The 13,561-nt window shown below is 40.5% G+C and overlaps 1 protein-coding gene across 3 annotated transcripts in view; it reads left to right on the top strand.

Moving 5' to 3' along the window:
* The window catches only part of LOC117816378 (transcription activator BRG1), a 30,357-nt gene extending 17,995 nt beyond the window's left edge, over positions 1–12,362 (top strand). For 2 of the 3 annotated variants that reach the window (XM_034688604.1, XM_034688605.1), the window contains exons 19-34: positions 1,657–1,899; positions 2,024–2,137; positions 2,425–2,532; positions 4,094–4,180; positions 4,427–4,473; positions 4,647–4,813; positions 4,947–5,110; positions 5,776–6,036; positions 6,123–6,200; positions 6,327–6,545; positions 6,659–6,921; positions 8,215–8,323; positions 8,471–8,572; positions 8,999–9,131; positions 9,404–9,543; positions 9,685–12,362. In XM_034688604.1, coding sequence (XP_034544495.1) covers positions 1,657–1,899; positions 2,024–2,137; positions 2,425–2,532; positions 4,094–4,180; positions 4,427–4,473; positions 4,647–4,813; positions 4,947–5,110; positions 5,776–6,036; positions 6,123–6,200; positions 6,327–6,545; positions 6,659–6,921; positions 8,215–8,323; positions 8,471–8,572; positions 8,999–9,131; positions 9,404–9,543; positions 9,685–9,720 — 2,271 coding nt within the window. In that variant the 3' untranslated portion in view covers positions 9,721–12,362. Of the gene's footprint in view, positions 1–1,656; positions 1,900–2,023; positions 2,138–2,424; positions 2,533–4,093; positions 4,181–4,426; positions 4,474–4,646; positions 4,814–4,946; positions 5,111–5,775; positions 6,037–6,122; positions 6,201–6,326; positions 6,546–6,658; positions 6,922–8,214; positions 8,324–8,470; positions 8,585–8,998; positions 9,132–9,403; positions 9,544–9,684 lie in introns of all 3 variants that reach the window. The other variant, XM_034688603.1, reaches the window with a different exon arrangement.
* Positions 12,363–13,561: the final 1,199 nt, after the last annotated feature.

Raw genomic sequence — 13,561 nt, 5'->3', positions numbered from 1 at the left:
CTAATAACATTGTTTGTGTTTATGGCTCTTTGTTTGTTTGTGTGAATTGTTAGCTCCACCTGTCACTAACAATTAGGGGCCGGAGTGTAAGAGCCATATTCATGTTTTGGGTCAAGCTTTGAAACACATTGTTTATTGTGCCACTGGGTGTCATCATTTTGCTGATTGAGGGCACAGGTATAAAGGTACTGCACCGCCTAGGTATCAGATGTGTGTCTTGACCCGGAAGGGCAGTTGGTTTTTGACCGTTGTCGTGTTGTCACGTTGTTACGTTGTTGCCTTGTCACGCTGTTACGTCGTCACGTCGTCACGTTGGATGCTGTGACGCTGCGTCGACAGGCGGCATGGAGGACCGCGTCTAAAATGTTTGTTCGTGCAACGAAATGAGAAACTTGTGGACGCTGTCTAACTGTGCGTACGGTGATGCAATAAATGGAATGTTTTGTGCTGCAAACCAAAGTTACGCCTAAGACCTGTGATTTCAACAACTACAGTAAACGGTATTGTATGGACAAACATATACCAGTACAACGCGTCAGCCAAGTCATTCCCGGGAGATATCAAAACACACCGGCAGCTTTAGTATGAGACTAAGCTTCTATACTGTGAGATCAAGGATTACCGGACCACACAAAAACTGTACGGGGCCAAAAGAACGAGGAGGGATACCCAAAGCTGTCCGAAGCCTCGAAAACAATCCACAGCATCCAATCCACCTCCACGCCATAGGAGGGGATATTCTCTATGACAGGATTTACAGTTTAACAAAGCAAGGAGCGCACTTCTGCCCCTAAACACGATGGTTTTCCTCACGTACAATTTGAAAAGACTCAAGCGGACAAAGACGCGATGAAAGACTGTTGTAAAAGGTTCTGTTAAGGTATTAAAAAACCCTTTAGCTGGTTCAGGTTTGATTTTGAACATTATACAAATGTTTAGCCTTAAGTTGGACAAACTACCCTCCGCAGTGCTGCTCTCCGCTGTGTGAACACTGTTTAAATATCTCTTGATTGCTTATTCTTTAATGGCGCGTTGTTCCATGTTTAACGGATGGTGGCCTTATTTGAATTTTCTCTCCTTCATCACCTCGTTGTTTTTGCGTGCAATATAGATTTAAAAAATTTAAGTTTTATGCTTAGAATATTCTGTTGTCCCTTTTACTTTAAGCTACGAGTCTCTTAATTGTAAATGGTTATGCGTAATATTGTCATGCGGTCACCATCATGCAGACTTTGGGTCAATAAGAAAAAACAACAAAATTTGACTGTTCGTCGACTATGGGCAAAATCTGATGAGTTAGATTCGACTAAGCAGATCCTTAGTCGGGCTCACCCCTACTGTGTACTATTGTTCACTTTACCCCTCAAATTTGAAACCCTTTTGAACATTTTTGAGCTGGCCAATCTGACCGACCCTCGCCCAGGTGTCCACATCTTCCAATCTTCTCTGTTGTCAACATGCCACTATGCACGCATGTAGTCCCATGAGCTTCTGAAGTGCTGACAGGTTGGCATTTTAGTCCAAACAAACAGGTATTGATGTGTTGCTTTAAGGCTTTGGATCATTACTGAGCTGGTGTGTAATACCTGACCAGACATCCACTTCTTTTTTGGTGTTGTCTGTGCTGTAATTTTACTCCTCTCCTCTACTTTCTAGATCCGTTGGAAGTACATGATTGTGGACGAGGGCCACCGTATGAAGAACCATCACTGTAAGCTGACCCAGGTTCTGAACACCCACTACCTGGCCCCACGGCGGGTCCTGCTGACAGGAACACCGCTGCAAAACAAACTGCCTGAACTCTGGGCGCTGTTAAACTTTCTCCTGCCCACCATCTTCAAGAGCTGCAGCACATTCGAGCAATGGTTCAACGCCCCTTTCGCCATGACTGGAGAGAAGGTGGAGGAAAGGACTCAGCTGTGGCATTCTTTTCAAACAATTGAATGAGAGAGGACAACAAGCAGAAGGTTAAGTATGCTCCAGACAAATAACTTGCTGAAGGTCTACTTTGTTTTTGTTCTAGGTGGACCTAAATGAAGAGGAGACCATCTTGATTATCCGGCGTCTCCATAAAGTGCTCCGCCCCTTCCTTTTGCGTAGATTGAAGAAGGAAGTGGAGGCACAGCTTCCAGAGAAGGCATGGCTCACTTCTTCTGGCACACACACACACACACACACACACACACACACACACACACACACACACACACACACACACACACATACACACACCAGAAGAAATCCTTTCCACAAAGACTAACACATAATCTCCATGAAGATGGGAGACAAGGGCACCTATGTTTCTCTTTTCTTTGATGATATAAAACTCATATCTATTTTTAACCTTGAGTCTCATTCAATGTTCTCTGCCCTCTTTTGTCCTCTTCTATCATTCATTCACTATCTCTCTCTGTTATCCCTCAGGTGGAGTATGTGATCAAGTGTGACATGTCATCTCTTCAGAGAGTGCTGTACAGACACATGCAGGCTAAAGGAGTCCTGCTCACAGATGGATCAGAGAAAGACAAGAAGGTGAGAATATAAACACTTTGAACTCTGTAGCTTTCAGGTTTGTGCATTTTGACTGAACAACAGAATAAAAGACCCTCTTCATGTGTGTTTGATATTTATTTAAGTGTAGGTACTATTAAGAAGCCTGATAGTTTGTTTGAGTATACAGCCTCAATAGTATTTGCCACAAGGGGTGAGCCCGACTAAGGATTTGCTTAGTCGAATCTGATTGATCAGATTTAGCCCATAGTCGAAGAATAGTCGAATGCTTGTTGTTTTTCCTTATTGACCCAAAGTCTGCATGATGGTGACCGCATGACAATATTACGCATAACCCTTTACAATTAAGAGACTCGTAGCTTAAAGTAAAGGGACAACAGAATATTATAAGTAAAAAACTTAAATTTTTTAAATCTATATTGCAAAAACAACGTGATGAAGGAGAGAAAATTCAAATAAGGCCACCATCCGTTAAACATCGTACAACGTACCATTAAAGAATAAGGAATCAGGAGATATTTAAACAGTGTTCACACAGCGGAGAGCAGTGCTGCGGAGGGTAGTTTGTCCAACTTAAGGCTAAACATTTGTATAATGTTCAAAATCAAACCTGAACCAGCTAAAGGGTTTTTAAATCTCTTAACAGAACCTTTTACAACAGTCTTTCATCGCGTCTTTGTCCGCTTGAGTCTTTTCAAATTGTACGTGAGGAAAACCATCGTGTTTACGGGCAGAAGTGAGCTCCTTGCTTTGTTGACTGTAAATCCTGTCAATGAGAATATCCCCTCTTATGGCGTGGAGGTGGATGGGATGCTGTGGATTGTTTTTGAGGCTTCGGACAGCTTTGGGTATTCCTGCTCGTTCTTTTGGCCCTGTACAGTTTGTGTGTGGTCCGGTAATCCTTGATCTCACAGCCCTCTTCATGAAGCTGCTCCTCATCTTCATCACTATTTTTTAGAATCAACTGAAGTTTTATTTCTGACAATCTGAGCTACCATGAACGTAGAAACATTTAAAGGCCAGCTGAAGTACGTCTGCTCCACAGGTCCCGCTAAATGGTCCACCTTTAATTACCAGGGGAGATTTAATTACCACTTAGGAGATTTAACACTTCAAAAGCTGTTCTCAGAATTACATTAAATAAGTTTATATTTATATCAAAATAGGCTAAATGAGACACTATTTTTACGGGAAACAGGAAAATAATGTAAAATTAGACATTGAGCACCCCCATGGTTTGAATGGAATGATCCACATTTCATATGCAAATATTCGACTATGAGATTGGCAGTCGACTAAGGCTCGTTAGAACGAATCGTCGAATATTCGACTATTTGGGGTCACCCCTATTTGCCACCAGATAATCTATATGACAGGTGAGAGATCAACACTGAAAGCATCAGGGGAGACTTGAACTACTTACCTGACATATAAGTAAAACAGTGTGTGCTGAATCTATACTTTTCTAAATCAGTAAAACAAGCTGCTTTCAAGGATCTTAGGACTGGTATTGCGTGGGAGGATGAAATTTGTCTATTTTCTCCCTGACCTGCTTTCTGCTCTGTCTCATGTTGTTTTCCAGGGTAAAGGAGGCACTAAGACACTGATGAACACCATTATGCAGCTGAGGAAGATCTGTAACCACCCTTACATGTTCCAGCAAATAGAGGTACTACTAAAGAGTCCCTTTTCGTGGTTATGCTCGTTTTAGTGATAAAACTGATTTAATTTGAATATCATGTAGAAGATTTGTAAGGATAAAAAGAGTAGGATACAAATCTAATCAAAATGTATTTTTTACTTTTAACAGAGGTTGATTTTATGGCAAAAATATAGAATTCTAGCTTACAAACTTCAAAATAAGCTAAAAACTGAAGTATCTGAGTGAAGAGTAGACTTTGAATTGTTTTTGCAGGAATCGTTCTCTGAACATTTGGGGTTCTCAGGTGGGATAGTCCAAGGGTAAGTGTTAACTTAACTTAGAGTAACGAAAACATACAAGCACACACACACACACACACACACACACACACACACACACACACACACACACACACACACACACACACACACACACACACAAACACAAACACACCCACACTCACATTTTAACCCTTGCACTGCCTCTCCATCAGTGCTGACTTGTATCGGGCATCAGGGAAGTTTGAGGTGTTGGATCGAATCCTTCCAAAGCTGAGAGCCACAAACCACAAAGTGCTGCTCTTCTGTCAGATGACATCACTCATGACCATCATGGAGGATTACTTCGCCTATCGTAGCTTCAAGTATCTGCGTCTGGATGGTGAGGCAGTATTCTTGTTTATGTGTTTGGGAAATTTTCTTTTAGGGCATACTCACTTTTTGCCTTGCTTGCTTTCCCTTTACTCTTATATCCCTCTCCTGCTTTTACTCTCCTCAACCCTCCAACATCCCAGGCACTACGAAGGCTGAGGACAGAGGAATGTTACTGAAGACATTCAATGAACCAGGGTCTGAGTACTTTATCTTCCTCCTGAGCACAAGAGCTGGAGGCCTCGGCCTCAACCTGCAGTCTGCCGACACTGTAGTTATATTTGACTCTGACTGGAACCCCCATCAGGTGTGATGAATGTTTCTTCTCATTTACAAAAGATGCCATAAGTGTCTGAAAGAAACTACCACACAAAGAAAAAAACAAAAACAACCAGAGATCCCATGATCTAGATCTAGAGTTTAGGACAATAATACCAGGAGTGAGAATGTTTGAGTTCAATAAGATAGAATATAGAGCCTCACTGCTCAACTGACTGATGATTGGAAACAGCAGATCCAGACCCCTCCAAAAATAGTATTTTTTTGTGACAATAGTCCATTCTCAAATCATGGGTTGGAAATTGTTATGGCTGTCTTTGCATCTCTTAATTAGACATTTTCCCCAGAAAATTCAGATGGAACCAATCCAGCAACTTTGAACTACAGGATGGCTTCATTGGAGTCATTTATTAAACTGATTTGATGGGGGGGGGGGGGGGGGGGGGGGGGTTGCTGTATGCCTGTAGATTCCACTCTGTAGATGTTTCTTGTTGCACTCAAGAAAAGAGTGAAAATCTCTGTCATTGATGTAATACAGTTCAGTATAACTTCAAAAGCTTTTAAGAGGTCTTCACATGCTACATTGTTATGCAAGTTTGGATGTATGATGCAACTGTAGCAACAACAGCCTGTGGAATCAGTAGAGTTTGAATATGTAATAATTCTCCCTCTCTGTTATAATTTCCTCTCCAGGACCTGCAGGCTCAGGACCGCGCTCATCGTATCGGTCAGCAGAACGAGGTGCGTGTGCTGCGTTTGTGCACCGTCAACAGCGTGGAGGAGAAAATCTTGGCCGCTGCCAAGTACAAACTCAATGTTGACCAGAAGGTCATACAAGCAGGCATGTTTGATCAAAAGTCCTCCAGCCACGAGCGCAGGGCCTTCCTGCAGGCTATCCTTGAGCATGAGGAGCAGGACGAGGTCTGGGGACAGGAAGTGTGCATCCGCATAAATGTGTGTGCGTGCACCTGCGACACACACAAATTCAGAGAGTGTGCTTTCCTATGCACTGCTTGCCAATGTGTGTCTGCTGTATTCAGGAGGAGGACGAGGTGCCAGACGATGAGACTGTAAACCAGATGATCGCAAGGAGTGAAGATGAGTTTGACCAGTTTATGGTCAGTGTTTATTTTTTTAAGATAAATTACATCTTATGATTCTGTCATCTGAACCCACACTAAACAAAATACCTCTTCCTATGTATTTTTCTTTCTGCCCTGTTTTGCTTCATCTCCCTCCTTCAGCGTATGGACCTCGACCGGCGTCGAGAGGATGCTCGAAACCCACGTCGAAAACCTCGTCTGATGGAAGAGGATGAGCTGCCCACCTGGATCATGAAGGACGACGCCGAGGTTGAACGGTTGACCTGTGAGGAGGAGGAGGAGAAGATGTTTGGACGAGGATCTAGGCAGCGAAAAGAGGTTGACTACAGTGATTCCCTGACTGAGAAACAGTGGCTCAAGGTGGGATTATATCAACAGACTTGTATAAAACAAAAACAAATCTTCAGAGTAATGGGTTGATTATTTGTGATCAAAATAGTGTCATTTTACTCTCGTATTCTGTGTCTCTGCAGGCAATAGAGGAGGGCACACTGGAGGAAGTGGAGGAGGAGGTACGTCACAAAAAGACGACGCGTAAGAGGAAGCGGGACCGTGACCTGGACCTGCCTGGTCCCTCCTCTTCCCTTGGAGGACGAGGGCGAGGGGACAAAGATGAGGATGGTAAAAGACAGAGGAAGAGGGGGCGACCACCTGCTGAGAAACTTTCTCCTAACCCGCCTGCCCTCACAAAGAAGATGAAGAAGATAGTGGATGCTGTCATAAAGTATAAAGACAGGTAACAGAATGAAGTCCAGCTGTAGCACATTGAATACACACACAAGGATTCCACACTTGAGGAGGGACTATGATTAACATCAAACAGCCCCAAATGAGTGGTTTCACTTTTATTGCAGTAGTTTCCGTGTATCCTACCCTTTTCTAGATTATTCTGACGTACCCCATTGGGAAATATGTTACCAAGAAATAGACAAAATCCAATGAGCACTTTTCACAACTTCTTGCTCATAATTCTTGAAATGAGGCGTCCTCCTCCAGAAACTGTAATCCAAGCTCTTGTTCTGCTCACTTCACATCTATAGACTTTACCACAGTTACCACAAAATCAAAATGGATTGATTCAATCTGTAAAATGTTTACTTTTCTAAACACAAATGGCTTAAATCCTGGAATTTTTTTTGAGTGCCAGGGAAATAATTAGCTCTTTTATTGTTTAAAAGTTATGATGAATCACTAATGTTCTGTTTTGAGTTATATATATTTTAAATTATCGGCCAACTGGTTTTTGCAGGGGAACATGGTGATGTGGTTTGCAATGACATTAGGACAGTTGAAGATGCTGACTGTTTTTATACCTTATTTCAATTTAATGAATCAGTATACGGGCAGAAATATTTGTTTGTTAAATCAGTTTCTATATACAAACATAATTCAATCTGGGCCACTCTCGTCAATATAATTCATTATTTGCATGTAGCAGGTGATATTTGGTGGAATGGCTCTATTCTGGGGGCTCCCTATCCTTCAACATGACTATGTGGAAGGGTGAAGCCAGAAGTGGGGAGAGCACACCTTCCTCTTTTTAATTTGCATACATGAAGAACCAAGGCAGGGAGAGCAGCAGCAAAGACCCCTCTGGGTACAAGAAACAGACCAGAGTAGGCATCAATGACAATACATACTGTATGACACTGGTAAAATCAGACACAGCAGAGTAGGAGGTGCTTGGGTGGAGGTGGGTTGGTCGCAAAGTGCTTTGCAGGGGGAGCAGAAAATGTAGGACGGCTAAAGTAGGTGAAATAGAACGCCCATTTTGCTATTTACCAATTGGATGCGTAATGCAATAATCAACTAAGCTGTCAGCTGATAGGAACTGGCGTTAAGATCAGCTGATTTGTGGGACAAGCTTGACGTTGTGGCCTGCCTTATTATTATGAAACAGCTGCCAGTCAGCTGTCTCTCAGCAACAGCTTATAAATAAATCAAACTAACTTTTTGGTGAGGATTTTTAATCATTAATTCAAAGCTTTTTGATTGACTTGTTTCTTCCTGGTGATGTCATATGTTGCAGCACCAGTGGGCGACAGTTGAGCGAGGTGTTCATCCAGCTGCCGTCTCGAAAAGAGCTGCCGGAGTACTACGAGCTGATCCGCAAGCCCGTGGACTTCAGGAAGATCAAGGTGAACTGGTCACTACAGCAAAGGACAGCTCATAAACCGAACTGCAGCTGTGTTGATATTGGCAGATCCATAGGTTAACAAGTAAAATTAACATGTTCATCCCTCTAATATACAAAGTTATGTACATGTTGTGTTTTTTTCCTGTAGGAGAGGATCCGGGGTCATCGCTATCGCAGTCTGGGCGACCTGGAGAGAGACGTCATGCTGCTCTTCCAAAATGCTCAGACCTTTAACCTGGAGGGGTCACTGGTGAGACCAAATGTGAACAAAACAACAGTTTGTATAACATACAACATCCTTTTTGCAGATTTGATAAATATACAGTATATTTGAAGGGAAAAAATGTTCAGAGTAAAAAAGGATTCCTTCTCGCATAAGAACAAACAGATATCAAAAATTGATTGTTTCGTTTTGTTTGCCTCACACGAGAGCAGACCCACTCAGTAAATGTAGAGAATAACAAGGAGAGAGAAAAAACTTTTCGAGGTAATGAATAGATCTCAAGTATCAAACAGCATGTTAATAAAGTATATCATTCATTAATGCTTCTTCTCTGGTGAATCTTGCATCTTGTTTATGATTGGCCCAGTGGTCACTTCATTCACACACAACAAAACTTAAAGTGATATTTGATTAAGACATCAGATTTCTACTTTGTTTCCCTAACTTGAGCAGATATATGAAGACTCCATCGTCCTCCAGTCGGTGTTCACCAGTTTGAGGCAGAAGATTGAAAAGGAAGAGGAAAGTGAGGGGGAGGACAGTGAGGAGGAGGAAGAGGAGCTGGATGAAGGATCAGAGTCTGAATGTAAGCATGTCTGCATGAAGAGAACAGCTGTTAGAAATAAGTCAATCATATTTGATTTAAGTGTGCAGTCTAATTTTATTGTTCGAAATGAAAATGTAAAGCAAATTAAATAAAAGATTAGTGGTGTTTTTCATATACTTCAGTTTGTTGTGGGTTTTCCTGCCTTACTTACCATGAGATCGTTTTTTTATGCTTTCAATGTGGCTAATTTGAAAACCACCAAACAAATGTTACATTTGTGTGTCTGTGTATGTTTGCGTGTGTGGTCACAGCTCGTTCAGTAAAAGTTAAGATTCGTCTTGGAAGAAAGGATAAAGGGGGGGATCGGGGGAAAGGACGCAGCAGACGAATGGGACGCACCAGAGCCAAACCTGTTGTCAGTGATGATGACTCAGAGGATGAGCAGGAAGAGGTACATCACTGTCAGTCCCTTCATAGTGTTACATTAAAAAAGGCTTGGCAGGGGTATTTTAGTTCAGCTCAGGTTGTTTTGTTTTTTATCTGAAAAAATATTGTAAACAAGTTTTGATTCTCTTTTTTGTCTCTCGTCCAGGAGCGCTCCCCCAGTGCCACAGATGAGGAGTCCTGAACCATGTTGTTAGGTGGGAGGGAAAGAAGCAGAGAGCGCAGCATCTGCAGTAAACAATACACACCCTTATTAACTCCATCCACCCTCAGTCAAATGTTACAGGGCTGAAAAGACATAGAGGAAAGGGTTTGCAATACCAGCAACAGACATATTTGATAATTCATATCAGTTAAAAATACATCAAGTAAACACACACAGGATTAAATCACAAGATGATTGAATATTGCTCGTCTGCATCGAATGTTACTATCAGTTTGCTAAAGTTAAACTTCAAATCAGCTAGAATTCTTTGTTGCACTTTAATGAGAGATTTGATTAGTTCTAAAAGTTTTGCACATGTGCAGGTGTTAAAATATATTTAGATTTTAACACTAATATGTTTCAAGAGTCACAGATGGAACAAAAATCAATGCAGCTATATATGACGATAGCTAATACAAATAGTTATAATGTTGGTATCTAATGTTGGACCCCAATTTTGTCTTCTGCCAAAGACATGACAGAGCTTAATTCAATGAAGTGCTGCCTAAAAAAAGTCAGATTGCAAAAAAAGTAACATGTCTTTAAAGAGCGGTAAACAAAGTTTAAATATACCAGAATGACAGACTCACACCGTGCAGTAAGGTTCTCTTTTTTCGGGTAAAAATGTAAAGTCGTTGGAAGAGATTTTATTTCTCTTTTGTATAATAAGATAAGTAATGTTATCATTATTCTTTTTTACTTCAGCAAGATGCGCTGTTATTTATTTCTTTAAGTCTTCTTCAGCTCAAAGAAGAAAATATACTGCCAACGCCCCAAAGCTGTGTGTTATACCACACATGTGAATCTAACTGCATCAGTTACAACAGTAACACTTCCTTAAAGTCCCAATGTCTATTATTTATCAATATAAAGAACTGAAAACAAAGGTATGTTGTTGTAAGAAGGTATAACGACATCCATATTTTCATTAATGCACAGTTGTTCACTGTCTCTATCAGAGAAGAGAAATCATATTTAGTGTACATTATTCATCAGTTTATACACCATCTTTCTATGATGGTGACCATAGAGTGAGTTAAAAAAAATATAGGAGTTAGTTTCGACCATGTAGTCTGATTGGAAAAGAGGCATTCAATGAACATGATAGGTATAGCATACAACATCACCTGGTCTTAACTGGATGTATCACTGTGCCTCAGCCAGGTGTTCAGAAATCTGTTTATCATCATTACAGCAGTGAGTTATGTCTGGCAGCAGTCCAGATTCAGTGAAGTTTTGAAACAAGTTGTGTTGGCGGAACCGAATGTATAATGAAGCACACGAAAATATGAGCTGCTATTAATGCTGATAATTTTTTCAAACTACTTGCTAGTTGTTGATCAGTTGTATAAAATCAATATCACACCCAAGGTTGTGATGCTATATTGAATATTAGCATTGAATCTTCAGTACACTTGCTGCAGTCTTGAGTTTTAGGGTGATACTGCTAAGTCAAAGCTTATTCAAATGCACTCGTTAATACTTTTATGTCCTTACAATTACATTTAAATGTTTTTTAAACATTTTTATGCTGCATTGTAACGTTTTGAAATGTGTATACTGTATATAAATGTTAAGTCATATGACTTTCAAATAAGTGTGGTCAGAGACAATCCAATTATCCTGAAGTTTAACATATTTAATTTCATTGGAAGTCTGTTTTAGATTTTCACATTTTTGTGGAGACTTGGTATAAAAACGTGTCCCGAGCTCACCTTAAGAGTAAGAACTTTCAGGAACCAGTGCAGTGAAGTAAACAGCATGGAGTGTAAACAGAAAATGTTTTGAGACAGAGCTGTGTTTTCACTCGATATGAGCGACCACCTTCTCTTACTTTTAATTCCTTCCTTATAAAAAAATGTCAACATAAGTGATGTTTCACTTCTGCTTTACTGCAGTGACCTCCTGTAAGAACAATCAACCTCTTTCATGATGCTGCGGTTGCTGAGGTGTGTGTCACGTATTTGGGACCGTAGCTCGGTGTTTGAGTTGGAAATGCCCAGCTGCTGTGGTTGGAGGTGTCTCCACACTTCTCAGAAACTTAGCACCACTCCACATTTATTTGACTGAGGTTTCATGGAGTTGAGTCCAGGTCACTCTCCAATACTGTAAATATATTCCAGCATCAAAACAACCTAGTCCACCGTGCTGCTGCTTTCCTGATACACTTCCAATATCAGCAACGCAACCTGTTGATTGTAGACTAACTGAATTATGATCGATGAGTACTGTAACTTTAAATGCTTCTCCTTCAGTTGTTGTGTGGTGATTTTAGGATCTGAGAATAGTTCAATGTACTTTGGCACTTTTTATGTTTTTGGTTTTAAGACAAAGGACCAGAAGGACAGTGGCTCCTCTCTGCTTGTGAACGCCTCATGGCTGTATGGTGTTGGATATACTGTATAGAGTATTTTTTAGAGTATAATGTTGATGCACGTGTGTACAGCTCCCAAGTTCAGAACTGCACTTTTTTTTCCACTTTGTTAGGCAACTAGAGCAAAAAAACCCAACAACAACCAAAGCATCAACATTTTTCCTGCAGAGTTATCGGGATCTGTCTGTGTTGTGTTGTGTAAATGTCGCTGGAACTTTAAACAACAATAAATCACAGTGAAAGTTAGTTATGTTGTTTTTGTTATTCGGTGTTGACATAAAATAGTCAAACGTGTATTTAATGACAAATATTTTTGCAATTATTTATTATTTAATTATTTTGACAACATAAAGATGGTTTGTGTCACATTTCTAGTTGAAGCTTAAAAAAAAGATCATTTGACAGTTTAGTTTCTCTTATTAGAAGCAAGCTAACTATATTGATTTCACAGATTGTTATAGCTGAACAAATCTAAGTTGTTTAGAGATGTCTCATTGGGCCTTAAGAAAAGAATCAGACCTTTTTGCTGACTTTTTGCACTCTAAATGATTAAAAAATAATAAGAGAGTGAATGTTGGGTTAATTAAAATGTTGGTCTAGCCCTTTTTTGTTATTTATTTCACTCTGCCATTTCTTTTTATGACTTCCAGCAAGACTTAAGTGAAACCAGTCATTTCCTTTTCAAAGAACATCAAAATCCTCCTGCAGCAAAATGTACTTTATCTAGTGAAGAAAAGAAAATCTTTAGGATGACTTGGCATTTTATTTTCAAACCCTGCAGCAGCTCCGACTTCTGTCATTAAATCTATGAGATGCAGTAACTCTGTTTGACCTCTAGGAGGAGGTATCCTACAACAGTGGCCTATTTGTTATTACCCCCCTGCCTCATTTAACACAAAAAGACTGCTTATACCAACTACTTAAACAGTGATTCTCAAATATTTTTAATGTTAAAGTTTTCAGAAAGACAGTCGTTTAAGATCATGTTATAGAATCACTCAGAGGATTTTAAAATCCAGGCTTGGCCCAATTTGACCTTGTCCCTGCCCATCCCCCTCTACACACTTCTCAGTAAGGTCTTGCGGTAAGGTCAATAGATACAGAAATTCCTTATGCAAATTATATAAACAACCTCACTCTTACCCACATGTTTATGTTTATGTTACAGGCTGGTTGGCAGATAAATATGTTGAATGTGCAGTGTCTACTTTAGGAAACTTTGCATGTGTGGGGGTTTGAACACAACCTGGACAGGGAGCTCTGTGTTTAGGGTCAAAGTGTTTGCTCCTTTTAGAGGAGAGGGGGAGGTGGCAATTCTGCTTCCTGATTTCTAAGAAACCACAGATGTCTTTAGCAACTCAAAACCTGCTGTCAACATCCGTCAGTGTTGGGGGTACTAAGACTGGAGTTCACTGAAGACATCCAGCATTACTTATGGACCCATGT

The sequence above is a fragment of the Notolabrus celidotus genome, chromosome 7, assembly GCF_009762535.1.
Source record: "Notolabrus celidotus isolate fNotCel1 chromosome 7, fNotCel1.pri, whole genome shotgun sequence".
Lineage (NCBI taxonomy): Eukaryota > Metazoa > Chordata > Actinopteri > Labriformes > Labridae > Notolabrus > Notolabrus celidotus.
Note: the sequence above shows the minus strand (reverse complement) of the source record. Positions and strands in the feature narration are given on the sequence as shown.